Source organism: Enoplosus armatus, chromosome 16 (genome assembly GCF_043641665.1).
Source record: "Enoplosus armatus isolate fEnoArm2 chromosome 16, fEnoArm2.hap1, whole genome shotgun sequence".
In the NCBI taxonomy this organism is placed as follows: domain Eukaryota; kingdom Metazoa; phylum Chordata; class Actinopteri; order Centrarchiformes; family Enoplosidae; genus Enoplosus; species Enoplosus armatus.
Window position 1 is genome coordinate 21,651,274 of NC_092195.1, and position 19,330 is coordinate 21,670,603.

At 46.0% G+C, this 19,330-nt stretch overlaps 1 protein-coding gene across 1 annotated transcript in view; it reads right to left on the reverse strand.

Annotated features, from left to right (window-relative positions):
* The window catches only part of LOC139298601 (semaphorin-6D-like), a 44,350-nt gene that overhangs the window by 11,488 nt on the left and 13,532 nt on the right, over positions 1 to 19,330 (reverse strand). Inside the window, exons 13-17 of the mRNA XM_070921267.1 lie at positions 19,089 to 19,262; positions 18,856 to 18,996; positions 17,149 to 17,226; positions 7,943 to 8,001; positions 7,685 to 7,738 (exon numbers count right to left, since the gene is read on the reverse strand). Coding sequence (XP_070777368.1) covers positions 7,685 to 7,738; positions 7,943 to 8,001; positions 17,149 to 17,226; positions 18,856 to 18,996; positions 19,089 to 19,262 — 506 coding nt within the window. The remainder of the gene's footprint in view (positions 1 to 7,684; positions 7,739 to 7,942; positions 8,002 to 17,148; positions 17,227 to 18,855; positions 18,997 to 19,088; positions 19,263 to 19,330) is intronic.

The window sequence follows — 19,330 nt, forward strand, 5'->3', positions numbered from 1 at the left end:
GATGGTTTAATGGGCCGACTGGAGAATTAGCTCCTCCGGCTGCTTATCTCGACAAACCAGCTCCTAATTATCACAAAATGGTAGAGGCTGGAAACAAGCACTCATTCACATTTTCTTTTGCAGATTTTCTCAAAATTCAGTTAAAATTTGCACGACATATTTTTTCACATGTGACATCAAACCATTAGCTGTAAGAAGATCCTGATATCCAAACTACTGGCAGAACGTATATACTACTAGTCCAAGTTGTAAACTACTGGCAGAACTTGGTGGTTCTATCCTGTATGAGTACCTAATAAACTGGTAACTCTGTTATTTCGACGCAGACGGGACGCTCGTAACCAACGGCTGCCTGAAATTCATCCAGTGAAGCTGCTTTTCTTCTTCGTCTCAGCGAGAAGATGAAGATAATTAGCATCAACACGACTGCTTTTGGCTGTTTGCTAACCCCTCGTCCCCGCCTGTTCAGCATGAGCCACATGACACACTCAGTCCATTTGTAAGAGCTCCAGCTCATTAAAAAACACTCTAACACGCTGTGATGGCTCTTTTGCCTTCTCGCTGATGAACACACACACACACACACACACACACACACACACACACACACACACACACACACACACACACACTAAAAAGCTCTCGCCAAGCAGTCGGTACTCACATGATCACACACACTTAACAACACTTTTACTTGAAACACACACACCCCCTCTTGTTTTTGTTTTCGTGCACATCAGAAACAGTTTAATCACACTCTTCGTCTCTGTTACACTCACACTGTAATTAGGATGTGGAGCCTCATGGAGAGCTGAAAGTGAGCTTGTTGGTTTCCACCACAGAGACAAAGACTGTTAGTCGACGTGTTCCTGAGCTGCAGCTCGAGAACACGAACACACACAAAGAAAAACGACGGTTTATTTCATCTTCGTGCTGCCGACTGTGGACGGTCACGTGATCTAAAACACTTTATTTAGAGGTCAAACTGAAATGCTGCTAATACGAAGCCCCCCTGGGGTCAGACAAAGAGCCACGTGTGAATCTGTACTCTGGGTTTCTCCCTGTTTCGAAACCGAACGGAAACGGTCTTTCAGCCAAGCGGCGAGTTCAACAGCAAGAAATGAAATGAAATACTACGAAGATGGTGGACTGAAGCAACTGAACTCGAGCTGCTCAGCAGCAGACAGACTCAGAGACCAGCTGCTGGACACGGTGCAGCATTCAGCAGCCAGATGTTTCCCTCAGGAGGTGGAGGAGACCAGAACCAGAGCTAACAGAGAGACTGGATCCATCAGGAGACTCAAACGTGACTCCACATGAAGGACCGTGTTGCTCTGAAGCTGCTGGAGGTTAGCCATGTGCGTTTTCAGCTTGTTGCCCCAAAGAGGCCAAAAGCACCAGTTAATTCAGCTTTTACAGCTTCAACAGAAACCGCTGCAGTGTGACATGAACACAAAGAGTTAACAGCAATAATCAGAATGATCATTTGAATCATTTCTTGGTGGTTTGTGAAACTCTGTCACAACTCAAAAGGTGTAGAGGTTTGATTTGCAGCTGCACTCAGCAAGACGACCCTTTTATAAAATGGATCTGTGGCATTTTGGACAGCGGCTCTTTAGGACGGACGAGGTGAAGAGGACATTCAGCGGCTGCTTTTACCTCAGCGTGCTTTTTCTCTTCCTCCAGCAGAGAAGAGGATCTAATGGAGACGTCCTAACCTCGTTCTCTGAGCTACAGCACCTTTTCACTTAGACACACACACACACACTCTGCTGCTCCGTCATCTACACTGGACCTCAAGGTCTCCGGCACGCAGGGAGGAAATGCAGCTTTTTAGTGTGTGTGTGTGTGTGTGTGTGTGTGTGTGTGTGTGTGTGTGTGTGTGTAGATGTGTAAGAGCAAGCAGGAGAGGGTGTGATTGTGTGTGTGTGTGTGTGTGTGTGCTCAGCAGCTCAGTATAACAACAACAGCCCACACTACTTTGAGCGACAGGAGACATGGAAGGTGTGTGTGTGTGTGTGTGTGTGTGTGTGTGTGTGCGCACGCACACGTCTTGAGCTCTGAGCACGGCATGCTGGGAGCGAAGGCTAATGAAAGCTAACAGTTGCTATAGCGATGTGAATGTGGCCTGAGAACGGATGGGGTTGGGTGGTTGATGTGCCTCTGAGCACGGCAGCGGCCACCTGCTAACAGCTGGATGTGAGATCACAGCTGGTCCGATACGCGCCGGGCCGCTACGTTCGTCTCGGGTCAGGTGAAGGTCCTGGTTTGGGTCAGATGTTAACATGTTGTGTGTTCATTAACAACACACAAACGGTCAGCTGTACGTTTCCTTCTGAACGTAGTCGCTGTTGCAACGTTTGGAGATTCTGATTGTGTCTGGGTAACATGATCAGATGTAATTATGAAAAAGGTTCTTCGAAGCTGAAAATGTTGAATTGTTTCCGGCCCATGTCAGACTGAAGGAACAAACATGAATTACATGTTTTAATGGGGCTTCTGGCATTTTAGTAAAAGGGAGAATGACTGTTGATGATAAAGGGACAGTTCGACATGTTTTGAAATGCTGCATACGTCTAATTTAAATGTCATGCAACAGTCAGTGCCGCTGAGTGATAAGACGCTTAACACTTCAATTAAACAGCATTCGAGCTGTTAAGTATCCTTTAAATGTCACATTCTCACTTTCATGTCATTAAAAACAGAAGACGCTGTTGTGTTGAATGTGATGTGAGTCACACCATCGTCCCCTCGAGGCGACACAAACCCCCAAACTGCTGCAGACTGAAGCCGAAGAAGGTTAAGCACAGACACTTTGTCCTTCATGCACATGAAGACTGTCGGCCAAAACAGACTTACATTAAAAACCACGAAGCTGCTGGGAGACGTTCACAGTGAAACTCTGATCTTTGAATTTGGGGATTTTCATGCTGTTAAACAGGTTGAAGGGTTACCGTGGAGACAGTGTCCCTCCTCTTATAGGCTCAATGAACCCTCTCATGACACTTTGGATAAAACAAGACTGATTATCTTCATTTTCCAGGCACTACAAATGTATGTAAGATACCAAACTTATTTGTTTGTTATTTAAAGTACATTTCAGAATCAACCTGCAGAAATGATCCAAATCCTCAAACTGACATCAGTGTCCCTCCTTTGAGTGAAACTCACGTCGTCGACTGTTTGTTCATGAAGCTACGTGTCTAAAAAAACGCACTGTGAGACGTAATCATTCCCTGCACTTGTGAATGAGTGCAGAACGGTGAGCATGAACACGTAGTGCGGACTAATCTGACTGTGAACTCATCACCATCACATTCAGCCTGCCGTCCTCAACTTCCTGAGGAAGTCAACTTTAAGGACGTAAAACCCATTTTAATTGTTCATTATTAAGCCTGACACACACGAGCTCAGCAGCAGAATAAACTTCATTTCCTGGATCACCAACATTACAATAAGTAATGTAAAGGTCACAGACAGACAGCGTTCATGTCATCCAAGAACCATCATAATTTGCATTTGCAGAACTCATTCTGCACAATGTCAACTCTCATCTAATATAAAACTACCCTGTAATGGCACACTGCAGCATAATGGCCAATTTATGTCCATTCAGAGCCAAACTAAACCCACGGGGGCCTCCCTCGCAGGGCATTAAATAACCAATTTGCAGCGAAAACGTCATTACGGGAACAGTTCCCTGCCAAGCGATGTCATTACAGTAACGACAGCCACTCTGGTGTAACGCGGCGTATAGAGTCAGACGCACGCTGCCTAAAACATCCGTCATTCATTGTGTTCGGAGTCCTTCATGCCCGGCTGCCCGACGCCATGAAGTTAATGCCTCAGACGCCATTATGGAGGAAGTGCCTGCTGTCAGTCCTACTGTAGAACAGCAGCGCCACCGTTCACTCCTGGCTCAATCGCAGCATATTTAAGCTGGAGTTTCACAATGAAAGCGTGAAGAAGGAGCGTGCTGCCAAACGTGGCTGATGTTACCAAGTGAGTGCTGCGGCTGCTGCCGGCTTTTATTGTGTTATGGTGTCATTAACTCCTTGGGTAATCCCCGCAGGCGTCAATAAAATCTAAAACTTAAATGACACGGTTAATCACGACACAATTAGTGCGAGTCAAGAGACGAATCTGTGGAAGTATGTAAATAAATCCGCGAGTATTGTTTGAGTCTCCCGCTGCTTTACATCTGCTGCGTCTGTAATCATGTCAGTCAGTCGGGGCTAATCACCGCACAGCGAGGTGCAGCTCTGCCTGCAAGGGAATATTCATGGAGGGAAAACTCAGAGGCTGCAGGCTCTCTCTCTACCTTCACATCCGGCTGCTGTTTCAGTCATTAAGGAGCAAATTAGAGTTTGAGCTGAAGCTGCAGCAGCTACATATAAATACACCTGAGCTCAGTTTGTGTGGAAACATTAAGGTCTTAATCTCTCTGCCCTCTCGCTGCACTCAAAGTGTGTAAACGTGCAAACTGAATGTCACATTGAGACAAACACATTCTACAAACACTGAAGGTGTAATCAGCTCTTTGAAAGTGTTTCCAGATGTTGCTCATCAATGTGCGTCGCTCCTATGAGGCTGCTGACAGTTCAAGCTTTCTAAACAGCTGCAGCCTACCTGGGCCCCTCAACTGCCAGTTGGTCCTTTCAGTTCTCTCATTGGACAGTTTTGGTGATGTCATCCTGCATCATCACACATGGATCCATGGGGGCCAATCCACGGCAGTTAGTGTCACTGTGTGGTGCAAACGTTCATTCACCTTTTAATAAGGAACTACACAAAGTAAGACACAAGCTGAGCACACCTCCGATTCTCTGCTGACATGCACACACGTTACCATGGTTACTGAATGATGACGGATCTGATTTACTGCAGATTGATGGGAATTGCTTCTTGTTTCCATGATCAGCACACGGTCCATGTAACTCTAACTGTTCATGGAAGTTTAGCGTTTAAATTCACGTTAAGATCACAGATCCACTGTCAGACACTCTCGACAAACCTCACAGCAACACGTTCACCAACGTTCACCAACAGTCACCAACGTTCACTAACAGTCACCAACGTTCACCAACAGTCACCAACGTTCACCAACAGTCACCAACGGTCACCAACGGTCACCAACGTTCACCAACAGTCACCAACGTTCACCAACAGTCACCAACGTTCACTAACAGTCACCAACGTTCACCAACAGTCACCAACGTTCACCAACGTTCACCAACAGTCACCAACGGTCACCAACGTTCACCAACAGTCACCAACGTTCACCAACAGTCACCAACGTTCACTAACAGTCACCAACAGACCAACGTTCACCAACAGTCACCAACAGACCAACGTTCACCAACAGTCACCAACGTTCACTAACAGTCACCAACAGTCACCAACGTTCACTAACAGTCACCAACAGTCACCAACGTTCACCAACAGTCACCAACAGTCACCAACGTTCACCAACAGACCAACGTTCACCAACAGTCACAAACAGTCACCAACGTTCACTAACAGTCACCAACGTTCACCAACAGTCACCAACGTTCACCAACAGTCACCAACGTTCACTAACAATCACCAACGTTCACTAACAGTCACCAACGTTCACTAACAGTCACCAACATTCACCAACAGTCACCAACGTTCACTAACAGTCACCAACATTCACCAACATTCACCAACGTTCACCAACAGTCACCATCAGTCACCAACAGTCACCAGTACTCAGTGTTCCTTGCTGGCTGTTTTGTCCGTTTGTACTGAAATTAAATGAATGAAAGTCTGAATGTTAGCATGCTAACTTCAGAGGATTTTAAGACTTGAATGTCTCGTCCCACTCGTTGATTTTAAACCTTTAACTTTGAATCTATTTAGTGATCGTCTCTGATCCTGTGGGGCTTTTGCTTGTCGGGCGATGTTTGTTATTGTGCATCATGGTTTTACACAGATATGAAATAAATGAACAAGTCTGCATTATAAAACTATCCAGACTGGATGGAAGAAAGGTTTATCTGAACACAGTGCACGCTGGAATATGTGCTAAGTTAACCTTCTTAAACGAACCGAATGAGTTTAGTGAACGCTCAGTAGGATATTTATCTTCTGAGTCACATGATTTAACATTTGCTTTTAACTTCCAACCTAAATGCGGCAGATTTTTACAGACACTAGACTAATTCAGTTAATCTGACTAAATGCAGCTCCTACAGAGGGCTCATTTCTTCAGGACAGCAGCTCTCACAGCTCTTTTTTAAATAGGTACTTTTCATTCCAGTCGTCTAACAGGGCCTCATTTAGATGCCAGGTGAATGCAATTAACTTACAAGACAGAATACAAAACGAGCCGCTCTCTAAGCTCCGAGGACTCTGAGATCCACTGCTCTTTAAAACCGCGTCCACGGACTTCAGCGTGGCAGCTCTCCGATAGGATCGGGACTGCTCAGCTACAAACCTGTTCCCTGCAGGACTAAACAGGACTGACGCTAAACAACCCGAACATGACGATGTCAAACCGAGCCGGTGATCGACTTTGAAGAGGCTCAGAGACGCCTGATAAAAGACGTCATTCAGACCCGGATTAGGTGTTTTTTAGTATGTGTGACAAAGAACAACTAATCATTTATCTCCCTCAGTTTTTCTTAATCCTCTTGATTGGTTGTACTTTTCACAGTGAGGTGACCCTGTTCTGTTCACCTTCTTCCTCTTTATCACTGCCGCTGTAACTTCGGACGTGATGCAGCCACTCGAGTTCACTTCAAGTGTCCCTGAAAGACGAACTCAAGTCAAGTAGACCACATATCAGAAATGTCTCTTTGTGCCGCGTCCTGCTTTCTGTCTGTCCCCCCTCTGGCTTTAATCACAGTAATGCAGCTCATAGAGTCTTAATGGGATTCACCGCGTGGTTCTGCTGTCGCTCTGTGAATGACAATACCTCGGCTGGTTTACAAGCAGGACTCCTGACAGCCAGGTAGCGGCCCGGACGCAGCCATGAATACAGAGCAGGCAGCTCAGCGAGGCGGCGCTTTGATCTGCTGGATTGCAATCTAGTGGAGGGTAATAACGTCAAAGGGAGCGGCGAGCTACTGTACATCAACATGAGTCAATCGAGCGGTAATAACCAGATTTCTTCCGGTTGAGTTTGAGCTTGTTAGCGGAGGGGTCGAGCATGGACGAGGAAGATCCTCGCCTCTCAGAGCTGAGTCGGACTGCTCTTAAATAACCCTCCTGTTAGAAGGATTATTTAATAATCTGCTGAACTCCCGTCTGTACAAATTTAAATAAATATAAAATATATGGATACATAAAACAAGGTGGAAACAGTGTGACAGCGTGTTGGTGTCTCTGAATCATCAGCTGAGTCTTCATAGTGACTCTCGGCTCCTGGTTTATCAGGAGGTGGAGGAGACCAGAAACAGAGCTAACAGGGAGAGAATACTGGACTTGATTCATCAGGAGACTCAAACACGACTCCACATGAAGGACCGTGTTGCTCTGTAGCTGCTGGAGGTGGAAATAAGCAGCTGTTTGCTAACAAGTTCAACTTAAAAGGTGATGACATGTTAATGTTGTGTTCAGGGAAAGTGGACGCTAGTTATCCTCGTTCACCTGAACTCTCCGTCTCTTCTCAGGACCCAGGACTCTGCTGAACGTGAATAAAACCAGAAGAGTTTCTTACCGTAGGCGGAGTCGGCTGCAGACTCCTGGTTCCGTGTGGTCGCCAACACATCGGCTGCACAAAACAACAACACAGTCAGATTCTACAGAGCAAAAGTACATTTATCTCCTTAAAATTCTCACCATCTCATTTATTGTCCAGTTTATTGTCTGTTTCATTGCTGTAGTTTTACAGTCCACTGACTTTTACACTGTTTACACCGCATATTATAACGGTTATCATCAGTACTGTGGCTGTAAAATGCCAGGTTTATCTTACCGTGGCAGCTGTCTGGGTGAGACGAGTGGTCGCCCTCGATATCCTGTTCAAACCCCGCCCTGCAGAAAGAGAGGAGGAGGAGGAGGGTGAAGAGACAGAAAGACAGACAGGAATGTAAACAAACAAAAGAATAAAACATCGATTGACGGACAGAACCAGACACAGCGCCTCCTCTCTTGTCGGTTGCCATGGGTTACAGTTGCCTGGGCAGTGAATCGATGATGTGTATCCAGATAAAGAGTTAAGACAACGTTAATTAGATTATGTCACATAGTTCATCTCCGGCTCATCAGTTACTTTGAAGGCGGAAGACTTTCAGAGGTCGACTGAGGAGAAAAATCCAACAAATTCACCTTTTCTGGTCGTCCAATTAGGGATAGCGGAAGGTGACACTCATCCAATCAGAAGGCAGACAGTGACAAGAGGCAACCATGAAGCACACACTCACACACACACCGAGTTTCAGCAGCAGTAAAGTGAAGCGGTGTATTTCTCACTGCGGCTCCAGTAAATGAAGCCATTTACTTTCCTCAGAGCGTCTCCGGCTCTCAGTTTGTGTCCCTGCTGTTTACTGTCTCTGCCTCGGTCACCACCGACGTTTCTATCTGACCTTCAAATCAATTTTAAAGGGCCAACAAATCAGATTTTTACTGCCACACAGCATAGAAACACTGCAGTGTAACGGCGGTGTCAGAGGCGATCGTGTCTGTAGTGGTTCCCACAGAAAAGTGAGTAATTAAATGACCGTTTATTTCATGTAAATCTGGCCAGTAGCTTTGGAGACATCTTGCTCAGTATTGGACCAACAACTCCATCCGTTGGGGGAAAACACCCACAAGCAAAATCAAAAGTCAACAACTACATGGAGTAGTTCTGGCAAAGGTCAGCCAGAGTTGTCCATGATTCATTTTTCCATCTAAAGAGCAAAACAAAAGGGGAACGTTTGGCAAAGCTCCAAAGAACCAAGTGCGCTGTGATGTTTCTGGAGGTGGACGGATATTTTCCCAGAAACATTTCAGAGAATGAAAAGTACTTTGTTTTTCAAACTGCTGTGCTCTGAGACAGAACCATTCATCAGTCTGATCCTGCTCAGCCCACGTCCTTATTTATTTACCTGTTTCCAGCTCTGTTTATTATTCTGTCTGTATCGGCAAAAACATTTCCCACCCGAGTGATCGAGTGAGTGAAGAGACATTTATTCAAACCTTTTCTTATAGTATAAAAGAACTAACTAAATGACCTCACTGCTCATACTTTATTGACTGTTTCTTATTTTCTGTTATTCAATCTGTCTTATTCACACATTCTGCTTTTTTAAAATCTTTTCTTTAGTCTCGCATAGCCAGACCTCCTCCACACTTCGGAGAAAGGTCTGGCTCAACCCATCATCGTTCCGGGATGGGAGACAAAACGCTCTGGCTTGTTTGTATTTCTTTAAACCAATCACAATTGCCTTAGGCGGCGCTAAGTCCAGGATGCAGCGGCGGTGCAGATAGCGGAAGGGGAGAAGAATTCAGACCGAAATAGTCGGCCAATGGCAGACTTATCCCAACAGCCGGATCTGTTCTCTATTAGCGCCGGCCTCCTAGCTTCCCTTTGCACTTTGTTGACTCTGTATTTAACACGTTTTTTTTCATCGTCCATCCTTCTGTACTCTTTCATAACTCCCTCCTCTCACGCTTGTTTGTTAAACTCAGAGAGCATTTTGCAAAAGAACCCCCATGAATGCGTTTGTTATTCTATAACTGCAGGTCCACCATATGGTGAAAGGCATGTGGCACCCTGTATATATCAGGTATGTATGTATACATCATACAGCTGTTACTAATGACTGTGGACACTAAAAAGGTCATTGGTCAGTGAGCGTCACGCCATCCTGTAATACAGAGTGTGGCCACTACACCAAACATCAGAGCCCAGCACTGTTCCTGGGGGGCTTGACTTTGGGGAAGAGGCTGGTCTGTTTGAACATGGTAATGCCCCAGTGCACAAAGCCGGCTCCATGAAGAAATTGTTTCCCAGTTTTCTGTGGAAGAACCTGACTGGTCTGCAGCCCTGAATGGAAAATGGCTGCTTCCTCTTGCAGAAGAGTGGAGGCCGTTACAGCAGCACATTAACGTCCACGGTGGCTGCCATGTCTGATCCTTCTCACGCTTTTTGTTCACTAAGTGTACATTTTCTTTTTCTACATTCACAACCAGCAGCTATCTTCTCTAAATAAATACAGACCACATAATACAAAAAAAGGTAAATAAATCATGCAACAGAAGAGGAGCTGTGGAACATTTCAGTCACATTCAATGAACTCTACATGTTTGGATTTATTATGAAACCATTATGCTTTCCTCTCCTCGCTCACTCTATATTTACCTCTCCCCACCTCACTTATTTGCTAACTCCTCCGCCCCTTCAGTCACTCAATATTTATCTCCCTTATCACTCATTCTCCCTCTCCATCACCATCCATCCTGCGTCTCTCGAGCTACATTTCCACCAGCGTGGGCTGAGCTGTAAGTGAGGAGAGAGAAAGAGAACGGGAGGAGGTCGTTGTGACAGCGAGCCGCTATAAATCCTGAACCCTCTTGGGCACCTAAACGCCTCGTTCATCTAGCGGGGAGCGACTCGGAGGAGGGGATGGAAATAGACTCAGTCAGTTATAAAATACAGCCAAGTTATCAGACGCTGTTGTTGCTGAATTGTATTTTCATGTTCTCAACGTGGAAGCTCTTTAGTGGAGGCGTTAACAGGTTTGAAAGGCTGTGAAATGTAATTACGATGTATAAATGGCTGCAGAAACTTTCAGTTAAAGGAGAACATTTACAGGTTCTGTGGTCGTCCATGATGCATGCTGGCTGATGGCAGGGTGACTTTTAGTGAACAGTTTGTTTAGGTGTGATCTCAGTTCTCCGCTTGATCGACTGTCTTCGTCTCTTCAGCTATGATGAGTCATTGGAACTGGCTCTGAAAGACTTGAGACTTTCTTTGGACCCCAAAAGACATCAAAGATGTCACTAAATCTGTTGCTGAAGTACTTGAGATGTGACTATCTTGAATGACTTGAGACTTGACTCGGCCTCTAAAAGTCTTGAGACTTGACTTGAGAGTTCCTCTGAAAGACTTGAAACTTGAAAAAGACTTGATTTGGCCTTGTCTGAAATGACTTGAGACTCAGTTTGGACAAAAAATGAGGCCTTCGTTTTTTAGGCCTAAAAGACTTGAGACAGGATTCGGACTTGCACTTTAGTGAAACAGTGAAATGACTTGAGACTCAAATGGCTTGAAACTTTGCTTGAGACTTGAATCAAATAACATGAGACTTGATTTGGGGTTATCTCTTAACCTCACTTACATAGATCAGTATTTCACACACTCGGTGTCATCTAACAACACGTGACATGTTGCCAGCGATGTCATTATTAACCCTGCCGAGGACCAACAGACCCATACGACGCTGTGATGAAGACTCATGTCATCGAGGTACGAAGGAGCGAAGGTGCTCTCAGTGAACTCGACTCACGAGTTTAAACCTGACAGCAGCGACACTCCTGCACTGGTAACAGTCATAAACTCAACCCCGAAGGTCCAATCAGGCGGCAGCAGGTGTTTAACACCCACAGGTGAGACTTGGTGAAGTCATTAAAGTGACAGAAAAATATCCTGTTAATTTGAATGGGTTTGCTGGTGTGTGTGTGTGTGTGTGTGTGCGTGTGTGTGTGTGTGTGTGTGTGTGCGCGTGTGTGTGTGTGTGTGTGTGTGTGTGTGTGTGTGTGTGTGTGTGTGTGTGTCACTGGTGGATTCTGAATGAGGTTTTCTTACTTCAGGAACAGAGGCAGGAAGTTACAGCTTCACTGTGGCTCTCTGTCCGTCTCCTTCCCGGTGTTACAGCAGGTGTCTTCATTTTAGGGACAAACGTCTTTGTTCAGAAACAGATGCTGCACAGTGTGTGTGTGTGTGTGTGTGTGTGTGTGTGTGTGTGTGGTGTTGCTAAAGCAGCTGTCACCCTACCTTTGGATCAACTTAAACAGTACAGACACACACACACAAACACAGACCGTCTCCAGGGAAACGGCTGACTTGCTGCCACGACAACCGAGTCCATCTGGTGTTCATCTCCTCTGTCTGTCTGTCTGTCTGTCTGTCCCTCTTGTCCCACCTTCTTTCTTTCTGTTTTGTGTCTCCCCACCTCGCTCTCCATTTCCTCTCTTCGGCTAAAGTTAGCTGAAGTTATGTAAGCCGTTAAACTTCTTTTCTCTCCAACTCTTTCCATCCTTCCTTCACCCTCCATCTCTCCACCTCCGTCTCCGTCTCCCAGGAGGAAATCTTCCATTTATCAGCAGAAGTTTGAGAAGCTAAACTCACTTCAGCTCAGTGAAGCTCTGAATAATACCTCTGTCTTTAGAAACTGTACTTATGCCTCGACCAGCTGCACTGAGGTCAGGCTGCGGTGGTTTTTTCTACACTTGGTTTGTCTGCAGAGACCGAACGTCAGTTTGACTGGTTCCTGAAATCACCAATATAGCTGATCTGGTTTCAAATGTGTTAGAAATCCTGCTGAAGAAAAGTTATGCAGCCTGCAGAGGAGATTACACGGGGCGGTCCTTCTTTGCTGATGCAGGACAGGGACTTGGGACTGGACTGTATTGTGTCTGAGGTTTTGATGCTAACAGAAACAGATCAGATGCAGGACGAGGGACTGCTAAGACTTGTTCCGCTGTGATGTGATCTTCACTGACGCTAATAGAGGATAATCACCAAACTTGGTCAAACTTTCCTCCACATCACTGCAGAGCACACAGGACAAACACTGACTGCTCTCCCATCAGCCCCTGGGACGCAACAAACACCCGTTTTCAGACACGTTATAACACATTATGATGTTGATTAAAGGCAACGATGTCTGCTGATGGAGGCTTTTAGCAGGCCACTAGTTTTAGTTTAGAACAGAGAAAAGAAGTCATTTTCTCCGTCGCCATCATCTCACCGCTGAATCTTCTTCTTCTTCTCTTTCTGCTCTGCTCGCTCTAATGACGATCTGTTAGAAATCTGTTTCATCACCATCAGCCATGATCCTTCTGTTCCTGACAGACAAAAGTCATGATTCACACAACCACTGGAGGTTGTTGTCAGCTGAGAGTAAGTGTTCGTTTTAAGCTCTTTCTTTTTCTCGAAGTCCTCGACCTCCTCCTGTGACTCCTGTGCAGCAGTTCAGTCTCTTCCACAACATATTTGTCAAATTAGTGTTAAATAAAAGTATTTTGTGAGACGGGGTTGACATCTTGATTATTAAAGAGAGAGAGGAGTCAAAGACAATAGAAGCTATAAATCTGTTAGTCTGTGAATCCACTGAAGCTCACAGCCAAAGCCACTTCATCAGAGCCGAAGTGACCGAGACTAAAGTGTAAATCACTTCAACACCCGTCGAGCCTCCAAACCTGTCTGGACCTTTTTATCTGTACGTCTTCCTACTTGTTTTACTTCCTCTACCTCTCTGACACAGATATCTCTATCTGAGCTCTTTTTTTCTAATTCTCCATCTCATCTTCGCTCTGCTTCTTCTTCCCTTTCCTCCTCTTGCATCACGTCTTCGCCTCCCTCTTCGTTTCCTTCCTCGTCTCTTTTCATCTCCACCGGCTCATCCTGTCCATTTTAATCTTCCTGCAGCGTCTCCTCGCTGCACCGTCTGCGCTCTGCTGTCGTTTGTATTAAAAATGCCAGTTGTGTCTGCTGCCGCTGTAGATATTACTGTATCCTGTGTGTGTGAAGCATTTCGACGCCATCTTGCTCGCTTTTCCAACAGTTTTCCAGCTGAACCGACAGAGTAAATGAAGTGGCTCCTCCATCAGCTCTGTCATTTGACCAGAAGTCAATCAAACCTCCATTTGGAGGAAGACAAGAAGAAGAAGAGGCTGATTTTTAGTACTGAGATCATGACCTTCGGTGCTTCCTAAACGTTTTGCCTTGTGAGGCCTCAAAATGAAGAACCATCTACTCGGGTCACTTGTTGCATGTTGTCGCTGTCTTGTCATGTATCAACGAAATGCCAACTTTTTCTTTGAAATCACGACTTTGTGTTTCAAAGTCTGTGTCTGACTTAAAATTGAAGTGAAGCTACAATCTTAAAGATTTTCTGATATCATCTGTAGTCGGCGTTTTTCAGCTTCAGCTATTTGATGTAATTACATTCAGTAAATCCCTCCTTGTGTCCTAATGTTAATAATACTTGTCATAGTTGCTGGTGGAGTCTAGTTGGCATCGTGTACCCATGCACTCATTCCATGTAATGTTGAAGACAACACTAATATGGGTTCACTGTTTCTCACCACACCTCATTGTGTGCATTGAGCGCTAATAAACATGCTGAATTCCTTTCTTTACAAGTCAAATTGGTCTCTGGGACACACTCTTGTTGTCAAATATAGAATCGCCTTAAAAACCCGACAAGTCTAACAAGTAATTGTTGGATTTAAACTCTTCTGTCATAAAACCCCCAAACACTCACATAGCGAGTGTGTTCTAGAAACCAGAGCTGGAAGAGTCCCACCCACCCCACCAGACCAGCTGAGCGGCAGATGAGTCTATTAACAGAGTGCACGCAGAGACTAAAGACGGAAAGAGCTGAAAGTGGAGATGTGGAGTATTAGACTGCAGTCACAACAAACACTGTCAATAATATCAGAGTTGTTGGTGAAGCAGGACTGAGTCAACAAATATGATGATTTGTGCCAACAAAGCAACATTAATCAGCCTCCCGACATCACGGAGGAATCAGTTTATAGTTTGCAAAATAAATAATAAAACGAACCAGGACCCTAAACCTGAGCTCCAACTCAAGCCTTTCACCCCTAAGTTATGTAAATTGGTGCATTTGGGAAAAAGGTCTTCAGTAATTCAGAAGCTCCTCAAGCTGCTTCTTTAAACTCCCAAAAGCTTTTAGTTTGACTCTAAATTCAAGACACGAGAGTCGATCCCCCGTGTTTCTGTGCTCGAGTCCATCGATACGCCGAGACGAGAGGAGATACCCACACACACACACACACACACACACACACACACACACACACACACAGCAGCTTGTGAAATCTAATGTGTTCCTCCACTTTCCAATCAATATCTCCAAAGTGTCAGGTAGCTCGCGCCCACTCAACAACACTTCATGACAATCGATCTGCGGCCAAACCGTCAGTTATTCTGCCATTCCTTTGCCCCCCCCCCCCCCCCCCCCGTCCACCCCCCCTCCACCCCCCCTCCACAGATCGATGTGATATTATTTTCATATTTGTCTCTCGGGGGAGGAGTTGTTTTAATCCTGGGAGAGCTGCGGAGCGTCTACAGCCTCCTCATCTGTAAATATCAGCAGCTATAAACTCCTGCAGGTCGACACTGAACACATCATGGAGTCCTCGTAACGGCTGCGAACGTTATGTTCATGTACCTGTCTGCCTTTTAGCTGGAGTGACTTACAATGAACGCACAGCAACAGCGGCAGCGCCTCACATCAACAAAGTCCTGGACCTGAACCTGCCGGCCGGCATGTGGGGTTTCCTCCTGCAGTCCACAGACATGCAGGAGGACTTAACTGGTGTGAATGGTTGGCAGCACTGAGACGGACTGGCGACCGGTCCAGGGTGTACCCCGCCTCGTGTCCAGTGTCAGCTGGGACCGGCTCGGGACCCCCGCGACCCTTCAGAGGATAAGTGGTCACAGCTAATGGAAGGATGGACTTGAGTCTGAGAGCAGAAACAAGCATCAGGTCTTAGAGGTCAGATGAAAGGACCATGAGGATCAGAGGATGTTGCTGTGACCTGAGAGGGTTCAGACTGAAAGGCCTTCAGAGGTCTGCACATCACACACCTCTTCAGACTCAGAGATTGTCCGGTTCACGTCACATTTCTGCCCATCAGTTTGGTAAATTGCTTCCCTACAGAGACGAACCAGCCACAGGAGCAAATCAGAGCTGCATTCAGAAGGTTCTGTGGAGCCCAGACTCTGAAAATGAACTTATTTAAGATGTTTTATCAGGTTTCCACAGAGTGTATGTCTCAGTGCTGCTCTGTGACAAAATGAGCAGCAGGCAGCAGCTAATTCACTTTGACACACTCTTATCAAATGCACAGTTAAATGACCCAGAGAGAGACTGCAAAGAAGCAGGATGAGCTCTTGTCCTTGAACATGTGCAGCCGTTGTTCTGCTCCTTCCTGTATCTGTGGAAACTCACAGAGGCCGTCCAGCTGCTGCAGCGTCTCTGCTCTGAAACGAAGCGCGTCACCTGCAGCGACACGGCGGGGAGGTCGCAGTCAGATCTGCAGATCAGCGAGCGCTCGGCACGCCGGCCGTCTGCCGGAGTCGAGACTCCGAAGCGATCCCTCAGCTGAGCGTCTCCTGAGAAAAGTGTTTCCCCAGATGAACGTCAAAGTTTCATCTCATCTGATCTGAAAGCTCCGGCATGTAAACATCAGCACGCTTCCTGTTTGCTTTGTTGGGGAGACGCAACAAATCGCTTTAAATATCAATCCAATTATTTATAGAGCAGCGAAGAAGAACATCACTCATTTCCTCTCTGAGTGTTCGTGACTCAACAATCTGTCTCCGGCTTGTCGACCTCGACACACTGTATACTGCGTGAGCAGCCTTCCTGCTTTGGATCTCGAAACTAATGGGAGCACTCAGCACTGCAGCAGCGCTTCAGGATACACAGCGGAGCGACGGTGTGGGGACAAATGAAGCCTCTGGTTTAAATGCTGCTGACCATGGCCACAGTCTACTAACTGTCCACGTCACGGAGCACGGTGACAGACTGAGACCTCGACAGCCACAAGATCTCATGACGAAGAGTCTGAATGGTTATTGAACTGGTAATTAAGAGTTTGTTGAATCTCTTCTCTCTGCTGGACGTTTACGGAGTCAAACTGAGTCCTTTCCAACAAAGTTTTATAACAAGAGATTTATACCAACAAAGTGCACGCAGCACATTCCCGCCGACATCCATTTTAACATTTGTTCCCATGATGTTTCCCCATCCATCCTTTCACTTTGGCTGAAAGGCATCGCGGATTTACATCTTTCAGATATACGACCCTTCGCTCCCCGCGGCAGATATACGAGCCGAGCCGTCAGACCTTTATTAGCTGCCGGATTGATGACGGCTGAGAGGGAAGAGAGGGGAAAAATGAAAAGAGAGAGAGAGAGAAATAGGAAGTGACACGTACTTGAAACCCGGCGCCATGTTGGCACAACTCCCTGTCCGCAGCCAGATGCAGTATGGGTCACGAGAGGCCAGGCAGGCTCTGGGGACAGAGGAGAGAGCTTGTTGTTAATCTGGCTCCTCATTATTTGTTATCTGCTAAAGTCTGCAGAAAGAAAACAAAGCAACAAATCCAAAGCTTGTGTTGAAATAATCTCTCTCTTTAACGCGAGTGCTGCTTCTACATGCTACACTTCTACATGTGTTCGATCGCTAGCTGCCATCACTACAACTTAGCTCTTCATGCAGATGTTTCAAATTAAAAGCCAGCCAGCGTGAATGGGACGCTTTGTGAAACATTCACTTTAAGAGAATTAAACGGGAAATATTCTAATTTTACATGGTCACAAATAAATAAATGATTTGTGTGTGTGTGTGTGTGTGTGTGTGTGTGTGTGTGTGTGTGTGTGTGTGTGTGTGTGTGTGTGTGTGTGGGTGTGTGTGTGTGTGTGTGTGTGTGTGTGTGTGTGTGTGTGTGAGGACATGAGAGAGACCATGTCTGCTGTCATTCAGAGAGAGAAGAAGAAGAGTGGACGGAAGTGACGAGTCCTCTATCTGATAGTGGAGTCAGGTCTTCAGTCTTTATAGAAAGTCCAAGTCAAGTTTCAAGTGTCAATGCAAGTCAGATCTCCGGGTCAAGTCTCAAGTCCTCGCTGACAGGTCAAGGTTTCGTGTCAAGTAATTTGAGACAAGGCTCAAATCCAAGCTTCTTGAACTTCAAGTATCAGAGTCCAGGTGATGTCATCTGAGACAAGTCTGAAGGCCCCCAGAGTACGCCAAGTCTCAAGTCTTTTGAGACAAATCTCAAGTCTGTTAGCGCCAATTTCTCAAGTCACTTAAAACATGTCCAAGTCACATCTCAAGTCCATGAGGAGTCCAAGTGGTCTGAAGCCGTTGAAGACAAGTCCATATCAAGTCTGAAGCTGTCTGAGACATAAGACAAGATGTGTCAAGTCTTCCAGGTCTGCTGACTGTTAGAATATATAAATATAATATAATATAATATAAAGTATTTGGTGTTTGCCAAGTCCAAGTCCTCAAGTCCGACTTGAGTCCATTTATCAAGTCTACGGCTCTGCTCCCAGATGATGAACGAGATGATGAAGAGATGGGGGGGGGGGGGGGGGGGGGCACAGCTGGTGGAAGCCACTCTGTTCCTCTGCAGCTGTGTTACCACATCACTTCGGCTGGCATTCATTCATCGTCCTCAGTAATTAAAATGAGTCTGATTAGTGACTGTGTGTGTGTGTGTGTGTGTGTGTGTGTGTGTGTGTGTGTGTGTGTGTGTGTGTGTGTGTGCACGCCTCTTCAGTGATGAATGTGCTCTAATTTGGGCAGTGAGCTCTGTTCAGTCTAATGACGTCTATAAATGAGGTTTTTTTTGGCTCAAACTTAGTTATTCAGACTCGGCATCCCCATCCCCCCCCAGCATACCCTCACTTCTACAACACTGATTATGTTGCCAAATTAAGCTCCATATACGAATGTTTAAAAAGATTCCCCCATTCTGATTTCTGGATGTTTTCCCGAATGAACAAATTTGCAGTCTTTCACTGATTTCTATGCTGTCACGTTTCAGAAAACTCAACAGGAACAAAAAGGGGACAGTTTCCATCTGGTTTGAAATCTTTTTCAGCAGGTGCAGGAGCTGGTTTCAGTCCTTGAGTCTTACTTTTTACAGGCTCCGTGTTGGGTGCAGCGGCTGAGCGGCACTCTGATGACACAGCTGGTGAAGGCTACGAACAAGGCGTGATGGTCCTTATCCAGCTCCAGTCCCAGAACCCTCCTGTCCTCCTGACCCTGAACGTTACACCTGGACACAGACAGCAGATTAAATGGTTTAGTAGCAGCGGTGGTGGTCCTCAGCAGAAGGGCAAGAACTAGAATATTCCCCTCAGGTCTTACTTGGATGGATTGTATACGTCGATGTCCTCCAGCAGTTTGGATCCGAAGCTGTCGTTGGGATGTGTGCTGGCCAAAACCTTCAGGACTCTGCCGTCGTCTGAGCCCAGGAACATCACCGTCCGGTCCTTGTAGGGGCCGGCCGAAACATCCACTACGATCTGGGTCAGCTTGGACCTGTGAGGGGACAAAAAGACGCTCAGTGATCTGTGAGAAAATCCTTAAAACGTTCCTGTTGCCAAGAG